Source organism: Peromyscus eremicus, chromosome 18, assembly GCF_949786415.1.
Source record: "Peromyscus eremicus chromosome 18, PerEre_H2_v1, whole genome shotgun sequence".
Classification (NCBI taxonomy): Eukaryota; Metazoa; Chordata; class Mammalia; order Rodentia; family Cricetidae; genus Peromyscus; species Peromyscus eremicus.
In genome coordinates, this window is record NC_081434.1 from 18,999,279 (window position 1) to 19,019,851 (window position 20,573).

Genomic DNA, 20,573 nt, shown 5'->3' on the forward strand with positions numbered 1-20,573 from the left:
TGGCTGGTATTTCTATGTTTCTGTATCTAAGCTTGAAATAAATGTAGTTTCCATTATATAGCCAACTATACTCTTATGGAGAACCCATAAATTAATGTATATGGTTTTAAGGGCTATATTTCTGTAAACAAAGCATCACTTATTGCCATATAACCCTAATTTTAATAAATTAAATATTTTGAGTGTTATGTCAGTACATGGCCAGGGGTTACTAAGCACCTTTTTCATGATTCATTCCTTGCTTTGTTTCATGAACGCAAATAATCTTATTATGATGAGAGGACCGTAGCATTAAATCACGTATTCCAACAGCTATGAGTATTCTTTACTTTAAAAATGTATGAATGGAAAGCTTCTATTTTATTTATTCACTACTTCAAAGTAAATTGTTCTCAAAGCATCTATGTACTTTATAAGAGTGATAAAAAATGAGCTTATGTTGTACTATGGAAGCAAGATTTATTATACAGAGAAAATAATGAGAGCCTTGTGAAAATTCAAGTTCTGATTCAAGCTGTATGGAGTGGGAGTTGAGACTGTATATTTCTTACAAGTCCCAAGTGATGCCAGGGTGATTGGTCACCTGTGTTTTATAAAATCACTGAGAGAATGAGTCAGTGTAATACGCATGAGGATTGGAGGGGTACTTAGAAGCAGGTGGTTGGTAGATGTCTAATGACAGGAGTAGATACTGACATCTACAGTGGTTGAGGGGGAAAGGGAAAATCCATCCTGAGCACACATGAATAAATCATCATCCTATGGGGAAAATAAATAAGTAGAAGGAACATATTGGAACTTTGGAGATGAATGAAGACAAATTGTGAGTTCATCCTGGTGGGTGAGCATAGACATCATGTAATTGCACAAGTCTTTTAAATACGTAATATGAATGTTGAAGTATGAAGAAGTTAGTTCTAGAAATTTAGTTGGAATCTTAGTAGTAAAGATATAACATTGTTGGAGGAAAAGGGACACATTCTATGCAGAGAAATTCATGTCTTTAAGAATTGAGGGGCAAAGATGTAATGAAACTAAGAGAAATAGACGTGAGTGGCAGTGCACAGGTCGGGTAGCTGTGACAGGGGAAGATGTGAAGAAGAGAGAACATGGTTGATACAAAGACATCAAAAGCAGTGAAAATCCCAGTGTTGTTAAGATAATGACCTCACACATCTTTGTAGTAGGCTTTACTTTCAATCTCAGCCTTTAGGACACTGACCATAGAGGATGATGGCTTAGAGTCCAGCCTGAGCTACATAGCATGTTCCAGGCTAGTATGATCGTGCCTCAGTAAACCAAGCAGAGAAGAAAAGCATAATCTCTTCACAGAGACAAGCAATAAATGAAAGATACTAGATATCAAGGAACTGAATGAAGTAAGAGATGTTGGTACAAAAATAGTTAGCATGTAACGTATTCTTTCCCAGCAAATCAGAAACGTAGCCATAAAGCCAAACTGACTGTCGCTGAATCATTTAATAGCACTGGAATTTCCTGTTGCCTTTTCCTAACTGAATAGCCAGATCTATATTATTTCTTTAAACATTATACGTAGAAATGATGAGCTAGCTTTAGTTACCAGAAAACCCTTTGTTTTGTTGTCGTCTTCACTGATCCTGTCGATGTTCAGCATGAGAAGTAGAATAAAGAGTCACTAAATTATAGGTGGTCCTTTGATTGGAGGAGTTACAAGTTAACTCTGAAAATTCCAAGAGATTTGCTCACCATGTTTGAATTTTAAAATTTATTTGTATTTATTTAATTTCTATCTGATTGCATTGAAAGAGCCACTTGTCTCAGTTTATGGTATAGTTAAAATACAGATTATTTTCTATACAAAGACCAATGTATAAAATGATGAATGTGAAAAACATGTGCTCTATCAACACAAAAATGCCTTCCATATGATAATGGGTTCCCTTTACAGTAGGCTACAAGAAGGCTATGCACATCCCCACCACAGGATGGTTCAGAAGATTGAGAAATGATCTAGAGAACAAAACATGACCAGAAGAAATGTTTCTCTTGCCTAAATCCTCTCTGCTCAGCAATAGAGCAAATTGGTCAATAACAATAAGGTTCCAGTGACCCTTCGTGCTGATCCTAGCTCCTCGGTGCTATTCTAAGGTCCTTGCAACTGCTAATGACTGTTCATGCACTGCATGTGTGATTGTGAAGAGGTACAACTCCCCTGAGAAGTGAAAGCTTCTATCCGTGCCTGCATGGGTGTGGCAATAGACTCTTTGATCTATTGAGTCTAATTTCTTTTCTAAATGCTGTCTCTTCAACTTTTAACAGCACAGACATCAATTTAAGCTACAAATTTGTATTTTTGTGGATGAAGTGTTACTCTTCAGAGCTTGGGGTTGAGTAATGGCTTGTTTTTTTTTTTTGAGCAAAGTATTAGATTAAAAAAATAGTGTGGGGCTAGTGGAATGGATCAGTTAAAAAAAGGCACTAGTTTGTATGTTAGAAGACCTAAGTTCAACTTCCTTATCCTACAAGATAGCAAGAGAGAACCAATCCCAGAATTATCTTCTGATATCACACATATGCTATGACATGAATCATTCTGCACCCACACAGACACACACACACACACACACACACACACACACACACACACACATTCACACACCACTACACACACTAAAATAAATTAAGTATAATTCAAGAATGTTTGGGAATTATCAGATGTTTTTAAAGATTTTTGTTTTTTTGTTTTATTCCTAAAATTTAACTCTATGTAATTTTCAACTCTGGTACACATCTTTCTTTAAACAAAAATACTTTATTGTAAACTTCTTTTTTAAAAAATTGTGCAGTATTAGGTATCAACAATAATGTATGAGTCATGCACTCAGTTTTTAATAAATTGCTTTTCAAAATATTTGCTTTAAAAGAACAAATTGGAGTTGACCAAACTCTCAACTCCTACTCATCCTTTTACTGTTCTGGATAAAGGAATTTTATAAATTAAACTTTAGTTTATTTAATATTTTCACAGTCAGTTGAAACTTAAGGTTCTATAAGATAAATATTGTTAAATGTTTATAATGTATAACATCTCACAACATAACATTAAAGTCAGCAATGAGACCTTTTTGCTATAAGAGGTGTGCTAGGTTATTTCATAGGCCATTCATAATCAAAATTCACAGCATATGTGTTGCATTACCATAATTTTCTGATTAGTTTGTTATTTATATATGTTTATGTGTGTTTCAATTGCATTTCATTAACTCATAACTTTCTTGTAAGTTTGCACTTTCTTTCCATGTTCAAAGAATCCCTTTAATTCACTTTCTCTATTTCTCCTCATACAGTCTGACAGCCAGATATGCATCTCAGTGTAATCAGAGTGGAGTTGCAACCAGTCAGAAAAAGCCTACTAGGTCAGTTCACGTCTCTAATCTATTGTTTGTTAGTGATATGCAAGTAAATGCCAGTGATATTCTGTCCAATCACTTTACATTTCCAAAACATGGCACACTTCTAAGAGTACTAAGTTTTGAGCACTGAGTTCTCCCAAGTAGGTTTCCATATGGAGACTTTGGGACAAGTATATTAGCTGATTCATTGGGTTTAGAGGTCTGGCTTTGATTGAGATTTAGTGATGCACCGTGATATACTGGGTAAAAACTGTGTCCTAGACTTAAAGTAAGTGAGGAAAAAGTGACCTTAAAGCCCTTTGACCTTTTGAGGTCACAGAATCTGAAAGTTACAAGACAAGATTTTTAACTATTTTGAAATAGGCATGTTATTTATTGCACACTTTAAAGAAGAATTGGGTTGGATGATTTATATGGGGAAATTACCTAGGATGATATTCTATATATAATAACTTAAATTTCTGCATTGAAAACATATGTATTTAAAGATAAATATGTATTTGTGCCTTTTACAAAATAATGATATAGAAAGTATTGGAAGAGCTTTATTGTTGCTCACGTTATTGGTAAAGGTAGCTCAATGACAGTGCATTTCCCTTGCCTTGGTTTTTTTATTTTTTTTTTACATGAAATTCCACAGTAGTAAAAACTTATTATATAAAGAAACATCTTTAAAATTACTTAATTAAATGACAACAATAGACCTAAATAACTATATAATGAGGACAGCGACATGCCATGAACAATGAGCACCCTCATGGCTCCTGTGAAGATGTGGGCATGTATGACATCTTCTGAGTCCTTTGTTCTAATGGAACTTTTCTGTGTCACACACTCTCTCTCTCTCTTTTTTTTTCTCCATCTCATTTCCCTTCTTATTGCTTTGATGAATGATCTGGAAGCTCTGGCTGCCTGTCAAATTAGGGTAATGAGAAGAGCAAATGTATCTTTTATTTGTTTTAATTTGTTCTTCTGAGGACTGAAGCTCACTTAACTTCATGGGTCACAGTAAAGATTAAAATGAATCTTAATTGCTTCCTAGAAGTGGGTCAAGTTTCATTGCAAACAGGGCAAGTTTGAGGACAAACTGTTTATACATGAGTTTGGAATGAATTTCAAAGTCTATGGTTATGTCTACAGAAATTGCTCTTGTATTTATTGGGATTAGGACATTTGGCTCAATTAATTATTTGATTTTTCTCTGTGGAGAATAGTTAGTGGTACTGTAAATTCCTAGTGTCTGTGGTTATGATGTTGTAGTTACAACCCCTTGTATAGCTATTTGAGAAGAACTTAAAAGCTGGAATCATTTGGAAAAGATTCTAATCTCGTGCATGACACAACACCAAGCTAACAGAATAGCTGGAGAGACTATTAGGCACATGTGTTTAAATTCCAAAGTATAGTCAAAAATTTGAAACTCTTAATCATCTCTAAGATCAATGCAGCCTTAGTATTTAGATTTTCCTGATGCCTGTTGTATTTTGCAGTTCTTCTGTTATAAAAGATTTATATTTGGGGGTGGGGGTGCTTTCTCAAATCAGGTAGTACAGAAAGCTGGTAGTAGAAATGTGTTGAAATCTGCTGTGCTACATGGATTGGCAGTTTGGACATGTAACAGTTACAAAAAATATTTTAGACTTTTCATTGAAAAAGAAAAAGATCTGTGAAAAGATCAGCACTGTACTTCTTAACGTTTTGGATTGATCCATCTTTCTTTTCAAACAGGAATTTTCAGAGCAGTACACAGTCTCATTCACACGGTGGCAGCACAGGCCCACAATGTTGGCAGTATTCATGTCACATCTCATTTGTGTCCATGCTTGCCCTTACGTTCTAGGTTTTATTTCACGTGGGTTGAGCTTAGGATACATGTGTAAAATGCAATAGTAATGTAAACTAAAAATTAGGTACAGTTCATGAAATAATTGACAAGTGAAATTTTAAAGAAAAAAATAGTAAAATATAAACTGATCCAAATTGAAACTTAATGATCGTTTTAATGAAGTAATGTCAGGCTACACACATCTATCAAGCTGCTCTGATGATGAGAGAGGTGGCATGAATTTACACACGACTTGTTCTTCATATACAAAAAACACTGAAACTTCTTTCACTCTATGTATATTTTAACTGTCATTCTACACATAGTGGATTTTCTTCCTCTGGGGTTAGCATCCTGTTTTGTCCTATGTGATGAGGTGGGCACCTGTGAAAAAAATCACCAACATATAGCTCAGTCCCTTTATTCACAAGAGAATGAAACATTTTTGTAAGACAGCCCAGCTGTGTATAATATAATTATGACCTTGGTCATAGCAACATGTTTTAATGTAACTTATAAGCTTAAGTTTAGCTCGTCAAAGTATCATTGCTGTTTGCCTCTTGTTCAGTAATTTATCCTTTTCATTAATTTTCAAGTCTTAGGCAAAGCTACATTAACTAAACATATGTTCCATGCACTGAAAGAAAAATTTTACTAACTGCAAATACCTAAATAATGTGCTAGGAACTCTACAAGGTTAAATGTCATTGTTGCTCTTGTCAAATAATTTTATGGTATTTTTAATATAAATTTTTATTCATCTGAGTATGGATATTTTTATAGTTAGAGGCTACTTGGTTTTAGTTTTTCTATCTTTGGGGCATGCGTATTGAGAAGTAAAACCAGCTTTTTTCTCCTAGTCTCTTGCTTTGTGTCCAGCTGTTGGTCCCTTAAAAACCATCATTTTCTGCTAAGTAGGTGGTAGATGATCCTGTACTGTGGGTTTCCCACCAACTCTTCCTTGCTCACACTTCCCTTCTCCTTCGTTTTTGAAGTGTACAATAATGATGTAATTTTTCTCATGCTATTTCAGGCTTCCCGGGCCCTCTAGGGTGCCAGCTGCCAGCAGCAGCAACAAGGCTCAAGGAGCCTCCAATCTGAATAGGAGAAGTCAGAGCTTTAACAGCATTGACAAAAACAAGCCTCCCAATTACACAAATGGAAACGAAAAAGGTAAGTGTGCATCTGTTCCGTCCTTCTGCCACGAGTCTAATGTATGCTTTGTGAATGGACACGCCAATGTTGATAGTTGAACAGTGGAGCAGCTTGGGGATGGGAATCTCAGAGGAGTTTCCTAACCCCCACCCCATCATGAATTGTAGCTTCCTCCTGGACCTTTCTTTTCTGCAGAACATTTCAAGGAAATGAGTTCATGTATTTTAAAGCAGATTGTTAAGAATAGAGCCAAGCATAAAATCTGTTTCAGAACATGAGTTACCCCAGATGTCTATAAATAATGTTTCCTTATGTCTCTCATGTTTTATGAAACTGTATCCTGAAATCAAAAAGCTGTCTTAAATTGATTTGAATCTTTATGTCAGTTAACATAACTGACAAAAACTGTGGGGAGCATTTAAGGTGGATCCAACAGAAGTTGAGATACAGTGAACAGGCTGGGATAGTGTATACCTGTGATTCCTGTACTCAAGAGGTTAAGGAAGGAGGCTTGCTGCAAGTTTGAGGCCTATTTGGGATACATTGTAAGTCCCCAAATAGGCAAGATGACCGCCTATGGGAGCATTTCAAAACAGTAAGAACAGCAAACAGTGGATATATATTTGTGATAGATGTTTGTCTTTGGATGATTCATTTACTTTTATTTTATGTGCATTGGTGTTATGTTTGCATGGATATCTGTGTGAGGGTTTCAAATCCCCTGCAACTAGAGTTTCACACAGTTGAGAGTTGCCATGTGGGTGCTGGGAATTGAATCTGGGTCCTCCTCTGGAAGAGCAGCCAGTGCTCTTAACCACTGGACCATCTACCTAGCCCCTAGTGTCTATTTTTAAAAGCAGCAGTAGTTGGAAATGTTATGACCTCAGCTTTCCTTAAGCATCAAATTATCTATATCTATATCTATATTCTTTTAAACTATTTCTTACTAGAAACATAAAATCACAAAATGAATGGGTAAAAAAATACAAGTATGTGTGTGAATGGTAGGTTATACATGATCTACAAGCCACACAGTTCTCTATGATATGCAAAGTGTACATTTTTAAAGGTGCTTGTTTGGAACTTGTCCCATTTAGGTCAGGGCTCAATAGAATGAATTTACACCTCATGCCAAAATCCTAGGGAAATCAAAAAGCTGTGCTTTATAAATATTGTGACTGTTGAAGCAGTCTTTACAAATCAGTAAAATGTCCCATTTCTCTTGGTAGTACCCTGCCCAATGTAGGACAGTATATGAAATTAAGAAATGATTCACATGCCTAGTCAGGGGAACTATTGGAAAGCTTCATTTGAATGGTTAAACCAAGCATGAGCTATTTTGTACAGTTTAAATGATTACCACTTGTGTCAGTAGGGAATTAGGCAGCATTCTCTTACTCAGACATAAATTGACAGGTACAGTCTTGAACCAGACACTGTTTTGTGAGAATCTTTCCCTTTGACTAAGGCAAATTTTGGAAGATTATAACCCCTGGATAGCAAAGCAATGTGTCTTAATGCCTGAAATATCCCCCACTTTTGAGTCCAGTGGTGGGAAGAAGAGAGGAAATAGAGTATAGGTCTTGAAGTCTGAAGCTTTAAAAAAAATCTCCTTTTGTAGACAAGTGATTGGGCATTCAATGATTCATAATGACCAGGCAAGTTCAAAACTTTAATAAAAAAGTTATTGCTGGTGTAATTGTGAGCTCTATTGACTTTCATAATATTCTGAAATCCGCTTGCTCTTTCCCTTCCTGATTTGCTATCTTAATCCATATATGATTCCAAAGAACATTTTAAAACAAGGAAAAAAACATTCCCTTCAGTAATCAATCCAAAGGAGATTCAATTATTTATTACAATGTCTAATACCACTCATACACCTACTTTCTAAACCCAAGTTTAATTACTCTTCTTTTACAGGCTCCGTAATTTTGAACATTCTTTGGTTTTCTTTCATTTAAATTAAAGTATACCCTTAAAGCCTTTTATTTTTCTTGGTAAGAAAGGAAATGGGAAATGGACATTTCTAGTTGAAAATAAGCATTTCCCTCATTTTGTGACCTTAGAAAGTGTTCTACAGGTTGAAGCTAATTCTGTAATTATATGCTATACAATTTCTAGAGGAGGCCAACAAGCTTGCAAACAGGGTTGTGTTGAGTGGACTACCACTATTTATTTAAAATACTAATGTTGCCATATATGCATATGTGTGCATATATCTGTGTATATCCATATACATGATACCATAGTATATTAGTTTCTATACTTACATACATAACTGATACTAGAAAAGAGATTTAGAAGTGATCTAAAAATTTTGATAAAGTGATGTCATGAAGTGTCTTATTTGTTACTTTTTCATTTCAAAGTCTTTATTTCCAGTATCTCAAAGTAAAACTCCAAAGGTGGACAAGCACTCGTGTTTTTTCAAGGATGCTCAACTTCTCGTGTATGTCTAGAAATATAACATAAGTACATAGCAATGTTTCTAATCACCACAAGATGGAGACAGACACAATGCAATATGTGGCCTTGTCTCTTGATAGAGAAAGCAAAAGGTATAAGAATGTAGTGAAATGACTTAGTTTTAAATGAAGCTAATGGAAATTTTCAAAACATTTTTGAAGCATATGTCGCTTACCCCCTTTGGTTTAGGAAGTTATAGGGGAGGAATGTGTAATTCATAACCCGAATCATGAGGAAATATGGAAGCTATACTTTGCAGATCATTTGATAGGTTTGTAGAAATTTGTTACACATTCAATGTGGGCATTAAGTGTCGATAAATGGCCAATAAATTTAGATAGACTCACATGATATAACACAGTCATCTGGTGCTTATTTTACATGTACAACACACTTGCTATTAGAGTTATTTGTGTCATTGGATCCAATGCCATTTTATAGTTGTGCTATTTTATATTTCTAATACATTGTCTTAAAAAACAAGAAACAAACTGTAAGCATTACATTGAAACAAATTATAACATACTCTGCCTCCAAGTAAGTGCTACAAACTTTCAGTTGAGATGTTTAGTTTAAATGCTTTGATATAAGGATTTTCTAGCATTTACAGGTCTTATTTTTTTTTTATTGCTGTGTATCCCATGGCCAAGGCAACTTAGAGAAGAAAGAGTTTACTGGGAGCTTAAAGTTTCAGAAGACAAAAGTCCAAGGCCATTGTGGAAGGGAGCATCGTAGCAACAGACAGGCTGGCATGATGCAGAAGCAGTAGCTGAGTGCTACAAATTGAGAGGACAACAGCAAGGAGGCAGAGCCAGAGGCACAAAGAGCTCGTTGGGAATAGCATGGGCTTTTGAGTCCTCCAAACCCACCCCAGTAACACACCTCCTTCAACAAGGCCACACCTCCTAATCCTTCTCAAACAGTTCCACTAGCTTGGTACCAAGCATTCAAATATGTGAGCCTATCATGGCCATTCTTATTCAAGACATATAAATATTTAAAATTATTCGAGTTGCTTATTTTTACTAAAAATAGATTCTTATCTCATACAATACATCCCCTCCGCAGTTTCCTTCTCTCTACTCCTTCTAGTCCCCCTGCCCTACAAACACACATATCCCCTTTCCCCCAGATCCACTCCCCTTCTATCTTAATTAAGGTTTCTATTGCTGTGAAGAAACACCATGACTATGGTAGTTCTTACAAAGGAAAACATTTAATTGTGTGGCGGCTTACAGTTCATAGTTTTTGTCCATTATCATCACAGTGGGGCATGGTAGCTGGAGAGTGGTTGCTGAGCTTTCTACATCTTGTGCAGACAACAGGAAGTGGTATGAGTCACTGGGTATGGCTTGAGCATGTATGAGACTTCAAAGCCTGCCTCCACAGTGACATACTTCCTCCAATAAGGCCATGCCAACTCCAACAAGGCCACATCTCTTAATAGTGCCACTCCTTATGAGTTTATGGTGGCCAATTATATTCAAACGACCACATTCCACTCCCTGTACCCTATCAGCTTGTAACCACATCATAATGCAAAATGTATTTAGTCCAGGTTTAAAGTCCCCATAGTCTATCACAGTCTCAACAGTGTTTTAAAGTACCAAGTTCAAAGTCTCTTCTGAGATTCATATAATATCTTAACTGTAATTTCCTATAAAATCAAAACACAGATCACATACTTCCAACATATAATGCTACAGGATATACATCACCATTCTAAAATGTAGGGAAGGGAACATAGTGAGGAAATACTGGACCAAAGCAAGATCAAAAACCAGCTGGGCAAACTCCAAGCTCTGTGTATCTATATCTGATGTAAAAGCTCTCTTCATGTTCTCCAACTCCTTTCAGCTTTGTTGACTGTAACACACTGTTTTGTTGTTGGTATTTTACTCTTTTGAGGGGATCACCACCCAACTCCCAAATAAATTCACACACAGAGGCTTATTATTACTTATGAATGCCCAGCCTTAGCTTAGCTTAGTTTCTTACCAGCTTTTCTTAACTTTAAATTATCCTATCTTTTGCCTCTGGGCTTTTCCTTTTCTCTTACTTCTGTAAATCTTACTCTTACTCTATGACTTGCTGTGTAACTGGGTGGCTAGCCCCTGGAGTCCACCTCCTTCTCTGGCTCCTCAATCTGATTTTTCCTTCCCAGATTTCTCCTTCTATTTATCTGCTCTGCCTCTAAGTCCCACCTATTTCTCTCTCCTGCCTCACTATTGGCCATTCAGCTCTGTATTAGACCATCAGGTGTTTTAGACAGGCCCAGTAACACAGCTTCACAGAGTTAAACAAATGCAACATAAATAAAAATAATACACCTTAAAATAATACTCTAAGGCACTATTTTCTTTTGAGCTGATTCCACTGCCAGTTAGCAGCTCTCCTCTATAGGTATCCCACAACTCTGGCATCTCTAATATTTTGGGGCCTCCAAGGCAGTCCAGGCTTCTCCTTCACTCCTTCACATAATAACCTCTCTGGACATCCATAGAGACACCCCTGACACATACCTGGCCTCCGCGGCTTTCCATAATCATGGAGGAATATTCCACAGTCCCTTTCTTCTATCTTAAAAACCTGAACCATGTGGCTGAAGCTGGCAAGTTCTGCTGCTTGTAGGGGCTGGAACATGGCCCTGTCATTCAGTTACATCTTCACCAGCTTTCTGTTTTTAATGGTTTTCTTCACTGCCTATGCTGGCTGTCCTGAAACTGGATCTGTAGACCAGACTGGCCTTGCACAGAGATCTTTCAATTACATCTTACCAGCTTTCTGTGTTTGATTGTTATCATCAGTGCCTAGGCTTGACCATTCTGGAACTTGCTCTGCAGACCAAGCTGGCCTCAAACTCAGAGATCCATGAGCCTCTGCATCTGGAGTGCTGAGATTAAAGGCATGTACCATCACACCAAGCTCTAAGCTTTTCTTTTCATTCTTCTTCACAAGTGGGTTGCTCTGAGGTCACCACCTCCTTTATTCCATTTCTTAATCTGTTTATCTCCTTGAATACAGAGTTTAGCTCCATTCTACTTCCTGGTGCTCCTTTTCCTCCTCAAATTTTACATTTTGTATTTTAACTTAGTCAGCTTGCTCCTTTTCATTATAAATCTTCTTTAGAATTACCACTAATAACCACACGACAGTATATACTAGGCTCTTTTGAGATTTCCTCTGCCAACGGAATTAATCCAAAACTATTCACTTAAGCCTCAGGCAGCCACATTCTTCACCAAAATATCACAAGAAAGATCTCTAGGTAACATACTAAAATTCTTCTCCTCTGAAGCCTCTCCAGCCAGGTCTCCATAGTTCAAATAACTCTTAGAACTCTGTCTTCCATGCTCCAATTAGTCCATTAACCAGCCGTTAAAGCATTCCACTGCTTTCCTAACCCAAACTCCCAAAGTCCATATCATTCCAAACAAAAACATAGTCCAGCCTATCACAGAAATATTCCAGTCCCTGGTACCCACTTCTGTCTTAATTAGGGTTTCTATTGCTGTGAAGAGACACTATGACCACAGTAATTCTTATAAAGGAAAACATATAATTGGGTGGCTTTCAGTTTAGAGGTTCAGTCCATTATCACCGTGGTGAGACACGGTAGCACACAGGCAGACATGGTGCTGGAGAGGAAGCTGAGAGTTCGACATCTTGAGCAGGCAAAAGGAAGTGGTCTGAGTCACTGGGCATGGCTTGAGCACATATGAGATCTGAAAGTCTGCCTCCACAGTGACACACTTCCTCCACCTAGGCTATAACCTATCCCAACAAGGCCACACTTCCTAATAGTGCCACTCTCTATGAACTTATGGGGGTCAATTACATTCAAATTACCACATCCTCCATTTCCTCTTCAGAGAAGAGCAGGCCTTCAAGAGACAACAGCCAAACAGGACATTAAAAAAATTAAATTTAAAAAGAATATTTTATCAGCTAATAAATTGGTCTTTGTCATAAAATAGTTTCTGATCTTAGGGATGACCAAGAAAAATGACAATTATAAAACAATTTTCAAAGGTTATAATTTTATAATGAGAGAATTCTGGATATATTATTTGATTATTATAGTTATAAATATGATGGTTATTCTTAGTTATTAGAAATTAGAACATTTAATTTGAATACTTTAAAATGTTTCATTTAGTACTCAAATTGAGTTTACTAAGTTTAAAGGAATTACTAAACAGGATGAGCAAAATGTTGAGAATTACTGCTCAGAGGTAGCTTGAGGGGTTGAATTCATTATGCTATTCCATGAATGTTTAAGAAGATAAATTTTGAGAGCAAAGAGTTCAGGAATAGAGCCTGGCATGGCTGGAAACTGTGGTTGCCTCCCAATTCTTCAAAATTACAATATCTCAAAATAAAAAAGAGAGGTGTTTTGTTTGGAGAATTTGCCAAATTAAAAATTCAGAAATCTCTAGAATTTGTAAATTGTAATGAAGATTTATTGATGAGAACAATTTTACTTCCACATTGAAGAAAAACAAACTATTCAAAGCACAGTAGTGTTAGTTGTTCTGATTGAGGGTAGAAGGATACACAGTGAATTCCAAATGATGTGACATCGAATGGAATCAGTAAAAAAACATAACCCTCATTTCACTACCTAATACCATTTTAATGCTAAGACATTTCCCAAGACATGTGTGCTCATTTTAGCAGATGAATTAAAATATAAGTGCACATTGTCATAAATTATCACTTGCAGAGACGGCTGTGATAGAAATGTTAGAGAAGAATGCAATGCCATCTCACTGTTCAATTGAAGTAGAATGTAGGAGAAAATCTCTCAGAACAAACGGTGAAATGAAGAAAGCATGTTTTGTTAAGCTTCTCAGAATCACCTTCACTTTCTCTTCCTGATCACCCGCCATTCAAAAGCTGACAATGACAATGAGGATTGCAGGGTGACATCAGCATTTACCAGAGCCCATGAACTCCGAAAAAGTCCTTTAGACAGCTGCATCCTCTGAAGAAAACCACACACCTAATGACGAGGAACTGGATCCTGTGAAAACCATGCTGTGTCTCATTTGAGCGTACATTTTTTTGTGTCTTGAGAACCATTAATACATTAGTTTTGTTTTACAAAATCTGTGGAATGTATTTGAAAGAGAACACTAACTATTTCAGTTACTGGAAATGTAATTTCCCTTGTTTCATTTGTGACCCAGTTGTGAGCTACATTTCAGAGTACTGAACTGCTCAACCTGGGTTGCCTGACATAGTTTCTTAGAGAGCTGTTTTTCCATGTTGCTAAGGAATATACCTCAGTACCCAGGGGAATGTTACTACAATCTCATTGCCTCTCTCAAATGGTTCTTATACTGAACATGTACCTTTACTGAAGAGGACAGCATCAAGCATCTTCTAATATGGAACCTTTTTACTTTTATGTATGCCCAACTTAGGATTAGCAGGATCGATGCTAAAGATCTAGCATCATTTTGACTCAATGTTGTAAGCCATTACAGTTAATGTGAGTTGTGTATTAGCTATTGAATTTCAGATGCTTACTAACAGGAAGCATATGATATTCCACTCTTAAATACATTTTTTCTGGCTCTTTTGTTTCTTAATTCTTGTTAAATTTCTATAAGGAACTAAATTGCTTTTCTTTTCTCTCCTACATAATGCATATGTTTTAAGATTTTTTTTAATTATATATGTGTGTGTGTTTGTGTGTATTGTGTATTTGTCTACGTGTATATACACACATCACATGCATGCCTTGTTCCTGTGGAAGCCAGAGGGCATTGGAAATCCTGGAACTGGAATTACAGATAGCTTTGAGTAGCCATGTGGGTTCAGAGAACCTAACCTGGGTCCTCTTTAAGGCCAGCCTCAATGCATGTGTTTAATTTTTATTTCAATGCATATTATTTGATTATTATCTAATTACTGATAATTTCATTGTGTTTACCATGACTCTTGGTTTATCTAAAATATGATATCAATACCATAATTTCTGAAATCTGAGGAGTTTTCAACTCTTAGCCCAACTATGACTACTTATGATGTAATATCACTAAGCATTATTAGTGAAATATGTTGCTGGTTAGTATGTGTATACTGAGGGATTTCATTTATTACTGAAGATAGTAAAAACTGGTTGGTGAATAGAAACATCTTCAAATGTCACCCCTCCACAAAGCAACTCTCTGACTTTGCAAAGGGTACAGGAAAGCATGTGCGGAGAGGACAGTGTCTCTGTAATAACATCCTAGGTTTCTGTTGAGTCATTATAAAATTGATGACTGGAACATTTCACAAGCAATTGCCTTTGCAAGGTGGCGTGCTGTGACACAGGGGAGGCAACAGACTACATTTCCATCTGGGTCATCCTTTTTGACTTTTCCCATTTTTCAAAGGTGCTTTGAAACAAATGTTACTGTGAAACAAATTGGCATTCCCTATATTGATTATTACCAATCTTATTACAACCCATAACTCCATTGTTCCTTCCCTTCCACACCAATTATTGTGCTTAGGGTGTCTTGTATCTGAGGCTATCAGGATTATCCAACACTTTGCCTGCTCTGCAGGGAACACTTTTCAAGGAATGCTGATATTGTCATCGTCATTATCACCTTGTATATTTCTTAGTTAAAAGTTTGTTTTCTGTGAGTCTCTGCATCTGTTTCCATCAGTTGCTGGATTAAAGGCTCTCTGATGACAACTGGAGCAGTTACCAGTCTGATCACAGGAGATGGCCAGCTGAGGCTACCGCATCCACCATTGCTAGGGTCTTAGCTGGGGTCATCTTTGTAGATTCGTGGGAGTTTCCCTTGCACCAGTTTTCTATCTGACCCCCAAAGGCCCCCTGTATGAAGACATCACTTTCAGTATTCTCCTCTATCCACCCTCCAACCCGATCCCTCATGTTCCCATCCCCACCTGCCCCCAGTCTACCCAGGAAATCTCTTCTATTTCCCCTTGCTTGGGAAATCCGTCTTTGGGACCTCCTTGTTACGTAGCTTTTCCAGGGCTGTGGCTTATAACTTGGTTATCCTTTACTTTACAGTTAATATCCACTTATGAGTGAGGACATGCCATGTTGATCTTTCTGGGTCTGGGTTACCTTACTCAGGATGATTTTTTTTTCTAGTTCCATTCATTTGCCTGCAAATTTCCTGATGTCATTCTTTTTAACAGTTGAATAATACTCCACTGTGTAAATTCACCACATTTTCTTAATCCATTCTTTGGTTGTAGGCTATCTAGGTTGTTTCTAAGTTCTGGCTATTACAAATAATGCTGCTCTGAACATAGTTGAGCAAGTGTCCTTGTGGTATGATTGAGCTTCCTTTGGATATATGCACAAGAGTAGCTGGGTCTTAAGGTAGATTGATTCTCAATTTTCTGAGAAACTGCCATATTGATTTCCTACCACCAATGGAGGAGTGTTCCCCTTGCCCCACATCCTCTCTAACATGAGCTGTCACTTGTGTTATTGATCTTAGCCATTCTGACAGGTTTAGGATGGAATCTTATAGTTTTGATTTTCATTTCCCTGATGGCTAAGGATATTGAACATTTCTTCAAGTGTATCTCAGCCATTTGAGATTCTTCTGTTGGGAATTCTCTATTTAGATCTGTACCCCATTTTTAATTGGAGCTAGGGAGGCTGCATGGGACCAACCTAGGCCGTCTACATATGTGTGACAGTTATGTGGCTTGGGCTACTTATGGGACTCCTAGCAGTACAAGCAGTGCCTGTCCCTAACACTTTGGCTTTTAGAAATCTATTCCTCATACTGGGTTGCCTTGTCCAGCCTTAATACAAGGGGAGGAGCTTAGTCTTACCTTTACTTGATGTGCCATGCTTTGTTGACACCCATGGGAGGCCTGCCCCTTTCTGAACAGAAATGGAGGAGGAGTGGATTGAAGGAGTGGGGGATAGATGGGGGTAGGGAAATAGAAGGAGAGGAGGGAGGGGAAACTGTAGTTTGAATGTAAAGTAAATGAGTAAACTTCATACAAAAAAGTTAATTTTCTTCTAGCTAAGACACAGCATTGAAAAGTCGGTGTACAAGTTCAGGATGTTTTCTGTGTTGCATCTGAAGCTGGTAGCACCATCAGCTATTGCATCTAAGCACTGAAGCACTGAAGTTCAGCAGTGGCCCTATTCCTAATTTTCCCATGTCTGTTGTGGCCGCCATATTTACCTCAACATACTAAGTTTAGGAGTAGAATGGAATTTCTCCTGAATTGTTGACACTGTTAGTGGCAAGGTGAGGAAGCCAAACATTGGCTGTGTAAGTTTATATGTCTTGTAAACCTGAATTAAGGTATATTTTCATAGTAAGTATAAGGAATGTGTGTAAGGAGGCTGTCAGAGATAATAGTGTACTGGGTAGAGTCTCTTACGTTATTCATGACTAAATTCTGCTCAGTGAGGAAGAAGACAAACATAATTCAAACAGATACCCATTTAGCTTCTCCATGGTAAGAAATACCATCAGAATTTAAAACCTCCAAGTATTGGAGTCAAATAAATCGGGTCCAGTGTTTTGGGCTTTTCTGAGTCTTGCTATGTATGTTATTGGGAACAAGTTGCTTTCTCTTATGAAACATTCATTTTCTTATTTCTGGCAAAGAAACACGTATGTGTATGAGTGGTTATTATGGGTGTTAATATGATACCATGTTTAAACATCTCACAACATACTTAGGATAATTCATTCACCTATTTAGTGGTTATGGTAGAATTGGTGATGCTTGGTATCTAGATGGAAGAAGAGGAAGATTAAGAGAAAACTGTCATTTGGAGACCAGAGATAACAGGTTATCAGAGCAAACAAAGAAAGGCCATAAAAATGCAAGGCACAATTGCGCTGTTTGAATGTCTTTAAATTTGCATATGAGGTATCTGTTCTTTTTTTCTATAAAAAGACTTATTTAGAATGAGAAGCTGACTTAAACAGCCTTCAGAGGCATGTTACTGGGTACAGGATGCTTAGGACTGGAGATTTGATTGGCAGAGCCTCAGGTTCCCACTTCACTCACTCTGTCGAAGGTACAGAGGCTGCCATTTCAGCTGCTTTTGATGTGCAGTCTATCACGAAGATTCCGGGAAGATTTCTTCATCTGGACATCTTTCTGACACTGAGTGATCTCTGGTTTGTCCTTTTAAAGAAACCCGAGGCTCCTTATTGCCGCTATAAAAAGACAGCCTGGGGACAGATTTAGAGGTGGGCATGGGAAAGTGTCTTAGATGTGTGTACTCAACTGAAGCCAATTTTACAGCTGTTGCTATGACCGTTACTGTGTTGTGTGTGAATTCTATAACGTAGAGTCCCCCATGTCTCATTCTGGGTATAGCTGTGTTGAAATTCCTCTTCTGCACTTGAACTTCTATGGTCTATTTAGTTAAGGCTCTCAGCTTGTTGTCTGTTTTCTAAGAAAGGCGCATCATTACATTTATTGTCTACCAGTCATTTCAAAAGCATTCTGACTCTTTCTTTTCCACCAGTTCTCATCCTCACCACAATGCTCTGGTCTTCACAGCCAGGACATTTTTAACTTGTTAACAAGTTTGCAAATATAGAGTAGAATCAGACTAATTTCTTGCCTAAAATGAAGAGATTTTAGAAATCTTAATGTGCTTGATTTGTTCTTGGTGACTCATTGCCACAAACTGCTCAGTACCCAGATGAGCTTAGATAGACCTGAACAAGGTTCTCCAACTTTAAAGAACCAAAAATATGAATACTGCATAATTATGGGACATCAATGAATTTAGCAACATGAATGGTATCATAAAAAACAATTAGGTCAATATAGGAATTGAACCCTGTCTACTCCAAACATGGTCTGTGACCTGTAGCAATTATAGTATCTGGAAGCTTGTTAGATGTGCAGACTATTAGAATTGGAAGAATTGGAAGGACTGTTGAATCTTAACACACAGGCAGTAAGATCCCCAGAGAGCACATGGTCACATTAAACTATAAGGTCTACCATGCTACAAACACCAGGTACTCAAAGAAAGACAATTACAGAGTCATACAGTGCAGGAGCCCTTGTTAGTTGCGAACCATTGAACGAGTTACTTAGACTCACTGAGTTTACTGAACTAGACACGTAAGCCCTTCCCACTTCATAGGGTTTTTTTGTGAAATAATGAAGTTAAGGAATCTTCAGTAGGCCTATATATAGAATGGTTATGTTAGCAATATTAACATTATTTTCCTTGTAGAATGGACAATGACAGTAATAGATTTTGATGCCAACGTGAGAGAGTTTGGTGAAGTCAAGATGACACCATCCTGGCCCTCTGAACTGTATTCCCAGCAAAACAGGACTGAATTTTGTGTGACTGCATTTTTTCCAAATGTGTGTCCTAATATATGTATATAAACATTTATAAATGGAAAAATGTGTACTTCCTTAATGAAATTTCATGAATACTCCTCTTGCCTGGAGCACCTATAACCCCCCCCCCCACACACACACACACTTATATCATCTGTCCTGACTTTATTGGGCAGCCCTGTGTGATCTCAGGCAACTCTAATAATCTCTACCACTTCTTCCACACACCCTGTTCATCTGGTGTTTAACATGAGTCACCATACAGTGACATTCCTCTTATATCTCTTTTCTTTGTTCTAACAGGATTATACTGTGTAGGAGTGCCTTGAATCCAGAAGCTACTCAGTAAATACTAACAGATGATATGATTAGACTAGGTTCTGTAGATAGCAGGAATTAAATCAAATTGAGTAATATTTCCAGAAAAAGCAGAATAGCATGACAGTAATTTCTTAAAACCAGTAAACATGTAAATTTATGCTGAACATCCAGACACTAGAGGGTCCCCGGGGAATCTGTAAAGTGAGGATGATAATAGATAACCACATCTCAGGATGATCATAAATAAAAGTAGAAATAGAGTTTGAAGCTGGGGATATAGCTCAGTACCTAAAAGGACTCACAGTGCAATTCCGAAGACCTGAGTTTAGATTTTGGAATCCACGTAGAAAGCCAAATGCCATAGCCCACATCTGTAATCCTAGCATTTCTACAGTTAGAAGAAAGGAGGAAGTGGGGCAGAGATAGGAAAATCCCATGAAAGCTCACAACCTGGCTAGCCTAGAGCACACCATGGAGAAGCAGAAACACTAAGAAAGATCCTGTCTCAGAACAAATTAAAAGTTGAGAGAGAGCAACTCCAGAAGACCTGTGTACATGCACACATACACACAAAGATTAAAATAATAGAGATGTATTCTTAAATTGTTTGCCCTAATCAATATAGATTTCGAATACACAAGACCCTGTGTTCAGTCTTAGTACTACAGACAGACAGACAAATAGACACACACACACACACACACACACACACACATACACACACCACAAAATATAACTTTAGTGGTTAGTTTTGTTTAAAAATACAGATAAATTAAAAGGCTACACCATTATTCATATTTAGCCATATAACAAGTAGCTAATATCCTTATAACTTCAAAAAATTCTCTATTTCATAAGCAATGAAGAATATTCATTTATTAGAATGAACTGTGGTGGTGATTGGATAACAGAGTTTCTTAGGGGAGGGATATTGTTTTATTTATCTTCAAATATGTAAATACTGAGAACTGATATTCATTTGGTAAGAGTAACTTGAGTATGTGTTTAATTTTCTTCCTGAAATTGATACTTTCCAAAGAATATACAAAATACAAAGAAAATCATATCACAGA

General features: G+C 37.2%; 1 protein-coding gene across 1 annotated transcript in view; it reads left to right on the plus strand.

Moving 5' to 3' along the window:
• Nav3 (neuron navigator 3) overlaps positions 1 to 20,573 on the plus strand; it is a gene marked incomplete at its 5' end in the record, with an annotated part of 238,763 nt that overhangs the window by 37,442 nt on the left and 180,748 nt on the right. The window contains 2 exons of the mRNA XM_059245802.1: positions 3,330 to 3,398; positions 6,254 to 6,393. Coding sequence (XP_059101785.1) covers positions 3,330 to 3,398; positions 6,254 to 6,393 — 209 coding nt within the window. The remainder of the gene's footprint in view (positions 1 to 3,329; positions 3,399 to 6,253; positions 6,394 to 20,573) is intronic.